Source organism: Cheilinus undulatus, linkage group 10 (assembly GCF_018320785.1).
Source record: "Cheilinus undulatus linkage group 10, ASM1832078v1, whole genome shotgun sequence".
NCBI lineage: Eukaryota > Metazoa > Chordata > Actinopteri > Labriformes > Labridae > Cheilinus > Cheilinus undulatus.
The window spans coordinates 19005358-19021006 of NC_054874.1; the positions used below are offsets into that span (position 1 = coordinate 19005358).

Genomic DNA, 15649 nt, shown 5'->3' on the forward strand with positions numbered 1-15649 from the left:
TGTCTCATTCACATATTCCAGACTAGTTTATTCACTTTGTGCACAGAAAATACAAATAGCATTGAAGCAGTAGAAACCTTCATGTCAAGAGATTTGAAATAACACTTATCCAGAGAAACTGCAAAACAGTCACACTGTAAAAAAACAAAACAAAACATGCTTGGATCATAAGAAGTCTCAAATTCAGATCTTAACCAAAAATTAAAAAGACTAAACACTAAGTAAAAGATGAAACAGGGGTCTAAACGTAAGATGGGCAGTTTCTGATTTTTGTTCATGCACTCATATTGAAACTAATGTTAAAGCCACCAGTACAGAAGTAGTTTACTTTGAGGAACAGCCAGGTGCTTAAAGAACGGTAACACAAAAACATTTCTTTGTAATGAAAATATAAAGCACGGTTTCTGTGGTATGTCAGATCTGGGAGGAATGGGGAAGACAAACAGTGCTTCTCTCTGACACCATCTTAACTCACTTCTCTCTGGAGATCATCCATTTAAAAAAAGAAAATACAAACCCTACCCCCTCAATATTTTCTAACAACCTCACCTGACCCTACCCTATGTTTATGAGGTGAGACTATGTTCCAGTCCTTCCAGCCAAATGCTGAGTTAAAAAAAAACATCAAATTATGGGAGGGAAAAAAAAGTTACAAATTTACATTCCCCATCCCCCACCAAGTCCATTCATAGAGCCTCTGCTTCCTCCTCCTCCACCGCCGCCATAGTAATTGCTTCCCATGCTGCCCTGGTTACCTAACAAGAGAGAGAATACACATCATAGGACCGAGGAGTTCATCAAGGAGCTGTATAAAGAACACAGCATTGAAGCCTTCTATGACACAGCTGAGACTCACTGTAGTCGCTGTAGCCGCCCATGTTACCCTGACTGCTGTATCCTCCAGAGTACCCCGAGCTCAGCTGACCACCACTGTACGAAGACTGGTTTCCTGTGGAGAGAACACAGCCAGTTCAAGAAGCATGCTGTGGTCTGCTGCTTAATGTGTGTAACCCGGACTCATCAGAGGAAGCACCTAAGCGTAGTCTGTGATTATTTCCATCCAAACATCAGAGCCTGCTGCTCAGTTATTACTCACCCATGCCCCCCATCATTTGGCTGCCATAGGCTCCATTACTGCCACCTGCTGTTGAATTCAAGAACAGCTCCACATAGCGGTGCTCTGAGAGGCAAAGACAAATTATGAGTATCCATGTGTATGAAATGCTATGCATGAAGACAGTGGAAAGTATCTTTATTAATACTAACGCATGTTGGCTTTGTCCTTCGACATGGCTGCCACAGCATCCTCGTGTGTTGCAAACTCCACATCTGCCTCTCCGGTTACTCTTCCATCAGGCCCGATCTCAATATGGACCCGGACTGGATTCAATGGTGAAAAGAACTAAGAAAAGCAAGCAGACAAAGTTAGCTAACATCTACAGATTCAAATAATGAGTTTGGTTTGCCATTCAAGATAGTTTGCAGGTGTTCCTCTGACTTACATTGTAGATGTCGGTCTCTGTGGCTCTGTACGGCAGGCCCCTCATGTGGACACAATGGCCTGTTGTGCTCTGGAAGGAGGAGCCGCCATCGCCATACCGCCCATCTGATACACCTCAAGAAATATAAACAGGATTAACACAAGATCTTATGATGATTTGTATTTGTCATTTCTCTCGAGCAAACAAAAGATGCAGCTGCTGCAGAAACAGCTGCACGAGGTGAAAGTGCAGTGTGTAATATTATGCCTAGTAGCATTTAGTAGAACAAACTAGATGAAAATGAAAGTTATAAATAGGCCCATCTAAATTAGTGTTTAACCTGAAATCACCTAAAATCTTGTCTGTTAGTCAGCAGGTAGATGTTTTTCATCCCAATTTTACATACTGTAACTTCAATATCCAATGGAAACCTACCTCCTCCATAGCCTCCACGGCGCATCCTGTCATAGGATCCCCCTCGGCCCATCATGTTGTAGCCGCGACCACCAGAGGGCCGGTCATATGGGCCAGGTCTCTGCATACCCATGGGCTTTCTCTGGGGTTCATAATGGGTCCGCACCTCAGCGCGGCTACTCTTGAAGATCTCAATGTACCTGAGAGCATAGAGATACCATAGTCAGGGTGTGGGGACTGGACCTGACAAGGCTGCACTTGCTCAAATCTGGTAAAACTGGGCTTAGCAGATGCTGTCATGGTGTAGTCCATAGGTAGTGATATCTTTGAGTACTTACTGCTAGTTCTTGATAGAGCAGATACAAACAACAACTTACAAGTTGTAAAAATGAAGCTGTCCAAATTGAAAAGGGCCTTATTGACTTTTACACTTTTCTTATGGTCACCTGAAGTGATTAATAAATATCTGATCAATAGAAGGTCCTGTGTCCTTGCCATGACAGCCATTTTCCTGGTTTTAGAGGGACAGAGAGGGCTCCAGCCCTTCTGCAACCCACTCTAAGCATTACCTGTGACAGTGGGCTCCAGATCCATGTGTACAGTTACCCTCTGATTTTACCACCAGGGAGACTCCTTACCATTTAATAACCTGGACTATTGTTTAGTGCTGTGACACCATTTTTTCTTGAAATTAAACATGAAAAATTTGTCTCATACTTGACAATGGTGCCCAAGCACTAATGTTCCCACTGAACATGGTGAATGTGTGGATTTTCAGAATTTACATGTAATTTTCTGTATGTGTGTGGAGAAATATACAAATGTGCTTTAAAAAAAAGCCAAGATAAATGTAGTGTCCATTTTGCACATGTTGAGGGTGCACACCATAAGAAAAGCAACTTATCCAGCCAACCAACCAACCATCCCCACCTGTGCCCTATTCTTTCCTTGTGTTTCTTTAGAGCCTTTTCAGCTATATCCTGTGAAGCAAACTGCACGAAGGCCTCCCCCGTACTCCTCCCCTGGATGTCCACCGGCAATGTTATCCCATTTGGCACGATTTCCAACCCTTCAACCCAAGGACAGATAACCCCAGCAGGGGACATATTAAATCACATGCCCAATCACAGAGAGAACTTTCTCTAAAGAGAGAGATAGAAAACTTATGGAAAACTCTATACATCATCACACATACCACTTCAGATTTTAACCAGTGACTGGCCATTAATGGCTTACATTTACTGTATTGTGGGGTACAATAAAAATGAGAGGATAGAGGAAGAATATGGACAAGGGAACTGTTTGGGACATCAGGCTATTATCAGTGTGTTGATGAAGAGAGAACAAGATCCTGGTGGGTGACATGAGTTATGTTACTGTTTGTCCATTATTACTATTGCAACACTTTGTGTACAGTGAAACTAAGAAATGTATCTTTAAGACAAGAGTGTGAGGAAATGGGAAAAAGAAATAATGATATTGGGGTAATACTGGTACAATCCGTGATGAATGAAAGCAATTCTATAACTAGTTAAACGATAATAGGAACTGACAACTTTAATATTTACCAAGCCATTTTTAGGAAAAACAGTGGCAGAAATGGACTTAAGATGAATATGATGCGCAAAGATGGTAAAAGATGTTTGCGTAACAGATTTCAGCTCTGAATCTAAACATTAAGTTTAAAACATTTCCTTGTGTTAGATCAAACCTTGATCCCTTTACTGACATTTTGTCACTTATCAATAAATAAATGTTTTATATCTAAAGTAGATAATGATCACTTTCCATGGCATTTGACCGCTTAGTAAATCAGATGTAAGAAATACAAAACTTCCATAAAAGAAAGGAAGCAGGAAAAGGAAGGTGAAATCAAAAAACGGCCTACCACCAACATTACAACGAGGCTTTAAAATTTACCAGAGAGCTGGCTCATTCTTACCTGAGAAAAACTGTACAATCTCCTCTTTGCTACAACCAAAAGGAAGCCCTCGGAGTCGAACGAGCCCATCTCCTGCAGTTTCTGGACAATTTGGACCAGTGTGCTTCATGACCCAGTCCATCTCGACATTGTTGGATTTAAAAACTATAATCACAGAACATAAAGCTGTTAGCTGCCTCCGTTTTAAGCTGAAACTCATTTAAAGTGTTCAGTAATTGTGATGACAGTTGTACACACCCTCTACATATCTGTGACCCATAGTTTCTCTGTCCTTCTTCACTGCAATCTTCAGGTCCTCCTCCGTCTCCAACTCGACAAATGCCTCTCCGCTGGGGCGGCCCTCTCTTGTGTAGGTGAAGTGGATGCCACCCCCATTGTTGAGGATTTTGCAATCTATGTTAAAAAGAATTTTTAAGATCATATCTGATTGCTTTAACTTCATCAGATTTGCTGTAATATTCAATCTTTTAAAAACTCATGGACACATACCTGAGAAAAATCTTTGGACTTCATCCACTGAGCAGGACCAAGGTAGACCCCTTATGCGAACTACGTATCCCTCATCAGCCATGTCTATTATTGATCCCTGAAGGAAATAAACAGTATGATCTATAAATCTGAAGTGTAAAAACATTTCTTTTTCAGCATTGCATTCATATCACCACAGCAAGTAGAAATGAGCTGCGAAGATGGAGCGTTATTGATTATAAAAATTCCCTAACAAACGTAAGTTTTGAACGTAAATTGTCACGCAGTGTTTGCAATTCGCACTTAGATAAGTCAATAAACTTCGAAAATAGCAATACTGATCGCAGTGGGCAGCACTTCCCTACTTTTATGAACTTATTTATTCTTTCCAACATGTCTTTAAGTGTAAGCTAAATCGGGAAAATTTACTGGAATACGACCAACCCTAACAACTAACTTTTTAAATCAAACTAATTTTCAAAGAGCTAGACATCCTCCCGTGGCCTTATTAGATCAGATAGTCCTTATATGCACTTTGGTTAGCGTGAATGACTTCTGAGCACCATCTTGAGGCCGTTATTCTCTAGCAGGTATACACGAGGTTATCCGTGAGAATGTCTCAATGGTGAGACATATTTATACTTCGAATGATTCCTATTGCCTATAAGTAACTCGAATGTAGGTGTGATTTTATTAATTCCAAACATTTCTATTTAACTTAAACGGCTACTGAAGCGCGAGCCCCGGCTTGCTCTCGATAGCTAGCGTTAGCTTTTCAAAAATGTTAGCCAGCTACGTCACGGTTGATTCGAGAGGGGTTTACCGACGTTAGAGAGGTATAATAGATATTTGAGAGTTCATTTGTGCCAAATTATCAAACCATTATTAAGTAATCATGTCCTTTCTACGGGGCCCGTGGATGAGTGCAAGCTGAACACCGCACCCAGACACAAGAACAAAAGCGGCCCTTTCACCCGGCGCCATGTTATTAGCGAGCACAGCTAACGTTAGCCATAATTATTCAACGGCGATTAAAACGGAATTGTGCATATTTTTTGGAAGAAGAGTTGTATGCGGTCATTTAAGCATGATTAGAATTTCAAGATAGAGAAAAGGCGTTTCTCTGCTTACCTTGTACAAGTTAAGATGCTACACGCTTGAGTATGTATGGCCAGACCTGCGTGCGTGATGAAGCTGAAATCTTATACTGGGTTGCCAGAGCTACCAAGGCAGTCCCCCTTGAGGAAGTACAAGACAATGCACTCAAATAACGCACTCCATTGAAAACTGCAGCTGCTCATATTCAAGTTACTCAATCATAAGAAAAAAACAGATTCTACTTAACCAGACTTAGTATCTAACCCTGAATCCCATTGAAATCCAATGCAGAGCTTTGAAGTTTGGTTAATATACTGCAGTATCGTATTATGCAAGAAAGTTGAGGTTTTTAACATGTCTGGCAACCTTGGCTGAATAACCAATCGTCTTCGACTGGTCTGCGTCCACGCCCTAAAACGATGACGCTGCTGCCCAAGGCCCTGGCTGGCCCGAGCGGCATCTCCTGGCCTACATTTTCAAGTTACCCTGTTTACAGTGGGCATAACTCTCTTCTAATGTTTTTCAGCTTATTTCACAGAAGAACAAATTGATTACAGGCCACATTTCATAAAAGACTTAAAGGTGCTCAAATGCTTTAACCAAACCTAAACAAAGAAAAAATAGTGTCTGACTATTCTATACAGACCCATGTAAGTCAACTCAAGCAGAAGCAAAACAGTTTTTTAGTTGAGTGTATTTCTAATGATTTGTAACTTTAACCAAGAAAACACAAGCTTATTTGGGTACTGCCAAGACCAGCTGTTGGTTTCAGTGACTGGAGGAAAAGGTCAGTTTCACATTTAGGCAAGAGAAGTGTGCTCTCAGTCTGTAAAACTACCTTCTTCAAGATGCTGATGAGGTGGCCCACACAATAAAGGACAGCAACTCACGGCTTACAGTAGGCTGCCTGTTATGAATGTTGAACTCTTTATGGTCAAAATAAGAATATCTTTTGTCAAGATCTTCAGGAACTTTCTCTACAAGGCACTTTGCATCCTCCCGAGCAAAGTATGCTGTGTAGTGACCATCAGGAGAGGACTTTATAGAATAATCAGCTATGAAATTTATATATGACAGAACTAGAAAGTAACACATCACATTAACATTATTGATGTTCTAATTTTGCACCACTGCCAACTGACTTGCTTATATGTAAATTTCACATAGTCAGAATACACATCTAGTTGGAAACATGGCATTTCATTCTGTACATTTTCATAAGGCCTACTAATCACATAACTATTTTTTAATGAATTAATAAGATAATATAAGATATTAATATTTGGCAATGCTGGGGTTTTTCAAAACATTAAAATAATTTGAATTAAGTTAAAATCAAATTTAACTTCAAAAAGTAAATGTATTTTTCAAATAGGTACAAATTAATATAACATGTTTACGTACAAGACAACTTTAAACTAGAGCATTAACCAGGGGTCATTTTTGTATTAACGCATAGCTTCTAATTTCTAAATATGCCAGATATTGGTTGGCCTGCCTGTGTAAATAGAGACAAACAATATGAAAATATGCTTTGCATTGTAAAATGCAGCTACAGTCTATCTCTCTTTCCTCCTAACTTTTGAATACATTGTTTTCTAGATCTCATAAGTAACATATGAACTCTTATTATGAAGCAAAAGTTTTCCACAAACTTGGTTGATTGTGGCAGAGTGTACTCAAGACTAGGTTTTTGCCATGGTTTATTACTGCTGGAAGCATATCTTTTAAATTTAGTTTTCTATAAAATGTTGTGCCAGACTAACAATTTAGGAGAGTGTTAGTACCTTTGTGGTGTGAAAATATATTTTAAATACTGTGTGTAAGTTAAGTAACAGGTAAAGCCAGTTCTCTTTGTGCCAATAAAGCAAAAACATAAATCTAAATTAAATCATAGGATGAGAATAAGTGTAATTTTGATGCAGAAGATACCTTGTTCTTTCCGTTTTCCCTTTTTGGGTGTTTTGCTGTATCCTCATGACATCCTACTAAAACCTCTTATTTATACTTGGGTAATTATAAAAGCAATAAACTGGGGAATTGTTTACAGGTTAGTCTGTAGACTTCTATTCAATTTAATCATGTCAAAAGATTACCTAACAAATACAAAAGGTACTCATACACTTCTTTTACTGTCCCTCTATGAATGTGAATTCCTAACAAGAGTTTACATGAACTAGTACAGCTAGCTACCACTGAAGTTGGCCTACCATGTCATGTCTTGACGTTCGTTCTACAGCCTCGTGATATTGGTAAACCTAACATGACGTTGCGGTCTCACATTTGACAAGCTTTAATTTTGACCAATCGAACACAGAGATTTTTCCCGCTAACCCAATAGGATTATCAGAATTTTCTACAGGGGCGGTCTTTCTGAGAAACAGTGCGTATCGGGTTAGGTTGTTAGAAAGTTAATGGCTGGGGGAAAGAGATCCTCCTCAACCCTCGCTTCGGGAGAGTTTCTGGATTCCCTGAAGTAAAATAACGCAAATATCCCTAAAGAAAGAGCCTGGACGGACGTTTAAGTCAACAACTGGCTTGTTAACACACGTATCGTGAACATAAGTATGCAGGATGCAGTAGCCGGGACGGCAATGCTGACGGACGGCTTCGAGGACGAGATTGACTCGGTGACTCCTCGCTCCCCAGTGGCAGGGATGGGGGTAGGAGCGACACCAGGAGGAGTCGGACTGGGGGGCATTGGGATTGGTGTCGGTGGAAAGAAAGTACGTTTGTACGGCGAACCAGGCGGGCCTGCTGCGGAAAGACTGGATTTCAAACTAGCGGCTGCGGCCGTCCTCTCCTCAGGTCCAGGATCCGGCAGCGACGAAGACGAGGTTTCAGAGGTAGCTACGCTAAGCTAAGCTAGTTAGCTAAGCTTAACCAGAAAGCTAGGCAACATTCCTGTCCTAGCGCGAGCTGACTGTTAGCTAGCGAATTAGCTCGCAGTTGGCAACCACCCCCTCCCAGGCCGCCGAAATTACGTAAAATAAGCCAGCACTTTAAACTAATAGCACTTCTTGTCTGTTCAGATGCTTATGGAGTGTTATGATGTCGATAATGTTAAGTGAGGCACAAGCAGTTGTTCACGCTAAGCGGTTGAAATGTTTTATTTATGCAGCGCAGGCTTTGACCACGGCCTAGTTCGGGTGGAAGCGAAGACGGCCTCGTTCGGTGCTGTCGTCTCGCAACACCCATCACAAGTTTGCAGCTCTCCCAACAGCTCTCGAGACAGCAAATGGAAGATGCCCGTTAACCCACGGACGTTAGCGGCCAGCTTACTATCTGCCATTTCGTAGTTGTGGTGCAATTACGTCACTTTTCCAAATCATGTAAATTAACAACAGTTGACCCTATGCTAACTTTCTCAAACGTTTAAGTCAGGAACTACTAGAATTTTCGACATCCACTGTTGACAAATAAACCAGCTGGTTATTTTCATCTTCCGTCAGTGCCATTCAGATAGCCACCACCACTGTGTCAACTTGGTTTGCCTGGTCACTATTGAGCGCGGCTATAGTTCACGTTGAAAGGTGTCCAACTTTCCATGTGTTGGTTATCATACACAGGGACAGGTGTGTTGCCATTTACTCCTTAGCAAAACAGACATCTGACATGTCTTATAGTAGTTAGCTACATGGACTGAACATGACATACATTTGATATGCCACCCCAGCCTCAAAAACAGTTTTATATTAGATGGCAAATCCTCCTCATTTCAGGTTGTTATTAACTATAAACTAAACCTCATTCGGAGCATGTCTTGCCTGAAACCTCATAGTGCTAGATGGAAAAAACGATTTGCATAAACCTAGCAACTGCCTTGGCTTAATGACATTTCCATAGTATTGTTATCTCTGCTGTCATTTAAAACGGTTGCAGTATTTACTGTGAGGCAGCACTTTCAGTAAGATGTAATAGGTGTGGAGAGAACCAGCACTGCTGAGTAATGCACATTACCTGTTGATCTGTCTCTTGTTTAACTAAACTAATGTCTGACCAAAGGGCTAATAATCTGAGTGAGAGTAAGACAAGTACGAATGTGCTAGCTGATACAAATGTCAACATAGTCCATCCATTTCTGTCTGAGCATCGGCTGTGTAGTAGCAGAGGAGGAAAATGTCGTGTTTGACATCTACATCTTGGGAAGTTTAATTGAATCAGATTGCAAATGTATGTAGCCTCTGTGTCGTGTTTGGTCACTCACTTAGCCTGCCATGCAAGCCTGAAAGGGAGCGTTTGTTGTGGTGTATTACTCCAGTAGAGAGCTTGCTGCTCTGGGCAGTAGCTAAAATCTGAGCCCCAGGATTAAGCAGATGCCATTCTAGGCCTTTCCAGCTCTCTGGATACCAACACCCTGGGAACTGTAGTTCATTAGTAGTGAAGACTGATGTCCATTGTTGATTATAAAGGCCACCGTAGAACTACATTCCCCATGGGTTGTTTTTCTCTCTGCTCCTATCATATAGCTGAATTCCTCCACATTGCTGACTCTCTCTCCCAACATTTTCTCTCCTGACCAGGCCCTAAAAGCCTGATAAAGCTTTCAGATGAGACAGACAGAGTTTTATCAGAACCTTCAGATTTCATCTGAACCTTTTTGTAGGCTAAATGTTTAAGTAGTTTGTTATTTCTTTTGTAAATACAAAGATTATGAACCAAGCCCTTTCACTGAGTGAATCACTCATGGGTGTATTTAATAAGTTGACACTGTTTCTGCAATTAACAGAGTTAAGAGTGCTTGATACAGCTGTGTCAGTAGGATCCCCCTTTAGATAAAAACACCTTCTTTTTCAAAAACAGTTTAATCAAACAAAAAAGATTTGCATGCTGTTAAAGGTTAACTATAAAGACCACGCATTACTCCTAGCTTTGAGATTTTAAAAGTATGTCAACTGCAAAACTGTCTGTAGTACTTTACGATAAGGAAGTTACTGTTAAAATACAATGTTAAACAATAACTCAAACATAATGAAAGCCCACTGTTAGAATTGATCCAGTTATTTCTCTGGAATGAATATTATGAGTAAGTTTGTGTTTTGCTTGTCTACACATGTAATGCTAGTATAAGAAGGAGACAAAGTTTTATAATTTAAAAATAATAACAAGGAAATGGCAGATTGTCTTTCCTGTAACACATAGCTGTCTTTATGGTGAAAATATTCAATGATTATGTTAGATCTTCATCTATACATCTTGAAATCAATCTTTTTTTTTCTTTGAATAATGAAATGCTTGTAATACAAACTGAAATACAGTATAGCCAACATTACCAACGCTCAGGTATGAAAGTGTGGTGCTGTACTTGGGCAGCTGACTCTCAGCTGAATCCCTCCATGTGTACAGGGTTTTAATTCCCAGCCGTGGCACTTCCCATGCTTTGACTCCCTTATCCCTGTGCTCCTTTTTTCTCTCCCTTTGTTGAAAGAAACTGAAAATAAACAAGGGCAGCATGCGTGATCTTTTGATAGGCAATGTATTGTGTATAGGATCACCTTATACAGAAGAGTGGAAGCCAAATAAAAAGCAGCATAAATCTATTTTTTTACACTAACTTATTTTTAAAATCAAAACATGTTAAGGACAACTGTAGAACAAAGAAAAATGAAAGTATATTAAAGAGGCCATTAATAATTATTTAACCCTTATATGTGTCTCTTCAGGTGGAGTCATTCATACTGGACCAGGAGGACCTGGACAATCCCATCATGAAGACAGCATCAGAGTTGCTTTTATCCAGCGCCACAGATGGAGTAGATTTGAGGACTGTTGATCCAGAGACACAGGCGCGACTAGAAGCTCTTCTGGAAGCTGCAGGTACGACTGCTTCGTCTGTGTACTTAATTCAGCTTAAGACTTGACACAGTTCACTTGTATTTGACCAGTACTTCTTTGGCCACACCTACTACCTGCTACCAGATGCAGTTTGTTTTCTAACAAATATTAACTCTTACAAAGTAAAGCCATATGTCTGCTTTAGTTTTACCCCCTATTCCTTTCAAATCCCAGCAGAAGTTGAGCTCTTTAACCTTAAGGCTGAAAAGGGGAAAAAGAGGACCTGCCGGTTCTGAAAGTGTCGTATCAGCACATGGTTTGAAAGTGATTGGGGTATATTAGTTTGATTACAACTGGTAATCTCAGAGGTGTAAGAAGGTCTGTGTAGATTAATTCATTAGGGCTGTGTGTCCTGGCCTCATTCGGGCTTATGAACATTACCAGGCAGATTAAAGCTGCAACGCGCTTGAGCCTCCACAGCATGCAGAGGGCCCGTGTTGAACGGCTAATGGCTAATCTCATTCCCTTTTCTCCCTGACGTGTCTGAAAGAAGAGGTGGCAACTCAAGTTGTCTGTTTGCAGAAAATCTTTTACAGGCATCAGATTGGTAATAATGATAATGACACCTTGTAGTAATATTCTTTATTAATGTGAGTTTTCTTACGGCATTTTATAGAGAGGAATGTTTGAAAGATGTGAAGCCTCACTTCAGCCACAGGCCAATCCATGTTGTGCACGAGCTGTGGACTTCAGGGTGTTCTTTTTTACCTCGTAATTTGTTAACTATAATGATATCTCTGTGATGTTTCTTAAAGACTTTCTGTACAGTTCACAGCTCATTATCCAGTACAACATCTACGGAAATGCTCTACGTTTGGGCTATGGGATATTTTCGAAACACTGCAATGCATGATGAATATGACTAATACTTAAAAGGCTTTTATTGCAACTGATGAATTTGATTAAAAAGAGCCATCACCTACTGTTGTTTTATATCGACGTTCAGAATAGTTTTTTTTTTTAATTGTATTGGAAATAATAATTTAACCCTGAGTTTACAAGTGTCGCTCTAGTTAGTGTCGGAAAACAGAATGATCAAATTGAAATAAATGTTAGGAAATACTTGACTTAAAAAAGAAAGATTCCAGCTGCGGTAATGATCTTGTTCAGAATTTTGATACTGACATCTCAACCACTTAACCACTAATGAATTTAACCTCTGTTAGCTAATATTTCTGTTGTATTAACTGCTGTAGGCTTCCAACTAGACTGCACATGCCAAGCAAACAGTGCAATATGTAAGAGGTTTTACATGGTTTAATGACAAGTATTGATACACTAACCATACCTGAATGACCTCCTTCTATTCTCATTTTAATAAATCTGTCAAAAGATCTAATTAATAAATATAATATCCAGCCAATAAAACTTTAGAACCTTGATTCTCCGAAGGGAAAAACACCAATCAAGCATAGTCTAATACACCCAGTGGCCACCTTTTAGTGTTTGGAAATTGAACAGCTGGGCAGTAAATTTAACTGTTAAATGTTCAGTGTTAGTTAAACTTGTAAGATTAATAACATGTTTATTACCGTGGTAAAAGTTTATTGATGTGCTCTGTTGACTATGTCTTATGGGGAGGCCAGGTTGAATGAGTGTGAAGATGGACTTTTCAAGACTAGTAACAAGCAAGGCCCTGCATTATCACACACCTTGTGATCTCAGCTTAACTCCATCATTTGCCTCTGTATTGCACATGTTAGAAGGCAGTGCACTATCAGAAAAGGAGTTTGTAATTTTTGGCAGCAGTCAGCCTCAAGTTTTGATCCACAGCCAAGAAAGTTATATGCTGATTGACAGTCACTTTCTAGCCCAATGACCTCCTAACACAAAAACAAGTGTACTTATTATGACTGACCTTCTCTGTCCTTAAAAACATCTTCTCTGGATGAGGCCTCAAAGGTGCAGAGATTGCACCTTGGAGAGTATCAATGATAATAAACAAAACTCTTTCAATTAATTGTCTCACATGGAACTTTTTGAGCTAAAACACTGAGTGTTCTTTTTGCACTACCATGTTGCTCTGTTGGGAAATTAAATTCATGTTGGCTTGCTGTCATGATGCAGCTGCTTTAAGAAAGGGAAATAATTGTTTCTAAGATTAGATTTAGAGTTTAGTCAGGCATTGTCACAGTTTGTGTCTTTATCAAACGGTGGATAGGCATACCAATTAAACTCACGTGAGTCTCAAATACACAATTATACTATGGTGCATTTTAGGGGTGTTAGAAAATATCGATACACTGATATATCACAATATTTTTCTGCGCAATACTGTATTGATATTTTAAAATGCAGTATTAATATTTTTTTGATTAATAATTTACTTTGTTGGTGCAGTAGTTTGTGGTGTAATTTCACCCCCTGACCGCTAGTTGGTGGCAGGCACCGCCACCCGTCTGCAGGCAGTTGACCCTTCCCTCTTCTCCTCTGTTTAGACAACGAGATCACGCAAGACTTCGGGTCTGAAGGGATTGAAATTCCGGTTCTTTTTAGGGATCTATATTGTTTGGCTCAGCTCAGTTATAGGAACCAATGTTTTTTGCTCCCAATTGGCTACTCATTCAGTTCTTTAACAGGAGTTTTTCTTGTTGGCCCTTAGATCTTGCTTAATTGGGAATGCCCCATCACTGTGACTTGTACCCTGTTGTCTTGAGTTGAGTTGTCATTTTATCCTAACTAGTACCCCACACGGTTTATTTCCTAAACAGTATACCACTGTTTACTTCAAGAGTATGCCAAAATGAGGTAGAAAAGCTGTTCATCATAGCACAAAACATGTTCTATATTTTGTTTGGCCATAATTACTAGCAGTGCATGGGAGGTGAGGGTTCTTTAGACCAATCAGTGAACAGCCCATCTAAGCTGAATAGCTACACCTGTTATCCCAAAAAAGGAATCAAAAAGATACTGCAAGAATCAGCTCAATCAACTTTCAATCAACTTTTGATGGTGGAAATGTGAATAATTGCATACCGTGGAAACCAACAGTTTAAAGGAGACAAAGTATAGGAAAAAAATGCACATAATTAGATTAAATATTTGTAAATTAGTAAGTTGTCAATTTCTATTGTATTTGATTTTCTATGTAACCGCTAAAACGTATAAAGGAGGTCTGAGGGCTCCACAGTAGTGTTAGTACAACAGTATAAAAGACGGACAAAGAGGAATCAATGCACAGAATAGGTGAACATACACATAAAACCTTAAAGGTTCACTGTAGCTCTGATCTAATAATAAATGGCTCCAAAGTTTTTAATGAAGTTAAGTCTAGGCAGATTTCTCATGCTGACTGCTGCACATTTCATACTACAGTACAGCCTAGCATTACAAAGCAGTGTTTCCTACAGGATTTTAGGAGACTGGAGTCCAGATTTTCTACAGGAGTCTTGGGGTATGTTCCCCCAGGAAAAAATGTGTACAATTTAAAGCTAATAACACCAAAGTAGTTCACTTCAAAAGGAAAAGTAAGAAGCTAAATCTCTAAACAATTTGGTGGTTGTGTAGTACTGAAACAAGAAATGCATCAATTCCAATTCAGTTGGCAAATTCTAATTTCCAACCTTCTTTCTGATATATCTTTCGGATAATGATTTCTGATGATACCAATTTTTGTCCTTAAAAACTGTTAATAACTTAAAAAAGCTTTTTAATCTTTCGATGATGGATGCTCAGTTTTATGTCCATAATAAAACATTGACTGTCAACTTTTTCTTAAAAAAAGTGACCTACATGACCATCTCTGATTTTAACTAAAACTAATTTCCACCAGAAAATTGTCAGCACCCTTAATTTGGTTTTACCTTTATACTCTTATTTCTGCTGGAATTTTTTTTCACATTTGTTGAGAAGTTTACTGAAGCTGCAGCATCAACTGGAGGATTATGAAATATCTAGTGAATACCTACAATCACTGATTATTACATTCAGCTGTTGCCTTACAATGTTTACCTGACCACTTTTTCTCCATCTCTGCCTCATTAAACAGAATTTGTGTGTGCAGAAAGTTCAATAATATTTTATATTAATTGTCAACATTGATCTGTATTTCCTGTGAAATGATACGTCTTATCAACGCTCTATCTTTGTTGTCACGCACACACTGAGGTTTTACCATTTAAGAGCAAATTTATCAATAGCTGTAGCAAGCTAACCAGCCTACGCTTGTCTGTGACAGACGAAGAGAAAGGGGAAGCATGCATTTATGCGGCAACACGTCCATGTACACTGGTCCTACAGCATTAAGTGGAGAGGAACAAGTGCAGGGAAAGCTCTGTGTTTATCTTTAAAGGCTCCTCTAGTTTGTGTGTCTTTAGCATTCTCATACACAGAGTACAGCGTTTGCGCTGTGCTCTCTTGAGCTGTTTGTTAGTTGTGTGCGCAGCAGGAAACGTCTTGCACAGTGCACAGT

General features: G+C 39.5%; 2 protein-coding genes across 13 annotated transcripts in view; one reads left to right on the top strand and one right to left on the bottom strand.

Annotated features, from left to right (window-relative positions):
- Positions 1 to 2: 2 nt before the first annotated feature.
- Positions 3 to 5557, bottom strand: hnrnph1 (heterogeneous nuclear ribonucleoprotein H1). Of its 3 annotated transcripts, none has more exons than XM_041798039.1 (11): positions 5437 to 5557; positions 4327 to 4423; positions 4075 to 4230; positions 3838 to 3981; positions 2826 to 2964; positions 1917 to 2095; positions 1503 to 1606; positions 1267 to 1402; positions 1097 to 1180; positions 857 to 949; positions 3 to 755 (listed from the first exon to the last, which is right to left on the bottom strand). In XM_041798039.1, exons 2-11 carry the CDS (start codon positions 4406 to 4408, stop codon positions 658 to 660), a joined length of 1215 nt encoding a protein of 404 aa, XP_041653973.1. In that variant the 5' UTR covers positions 4409 to 4423; positions 5437 to 5557; the 3' UTR covers positions 3 to 657. The 3 variants fall into 3 exon arrangements, with proteins under 3 accessions (XP_041653973.1, XP_041653972.1, XP_041653974.1); XM_041798038.1 differs by having other exon boundaries at positions 1503 to 1615; XM_041798040.1 differs by having other exon boundaries at positions 3 to 759; positions 1503 to 1615.
- A 2246-nt stretch (positions 5558 to 7803) lies between these two features.
- Positions 7804 to 15649, top strand: part of ankhd1 (ankyrin repeat and KH domain containing 1) — a 37236-nt gene continuing 29390 nt past the window's right edge. For all 10 annotated transcript variants that reach the window (XM_041797778.1, XM_041797781.1, XM_041797779.1 and 7 more), the window contains exons 1-2: positions 7804 to 8249; positions 11067 to 11220. In XM_041797778.1, coding sequence (XP_041653712.1) covers positions 7971 to 8249; positions 11067 to 11220 — 433 coding nt within the window. In that variant the 5' untranslated portion in view covers positions 7804 to 7970. The remainder of the gene's footprint in view (positions 8250 to 11066; positions 11221 to 15649) is intronic.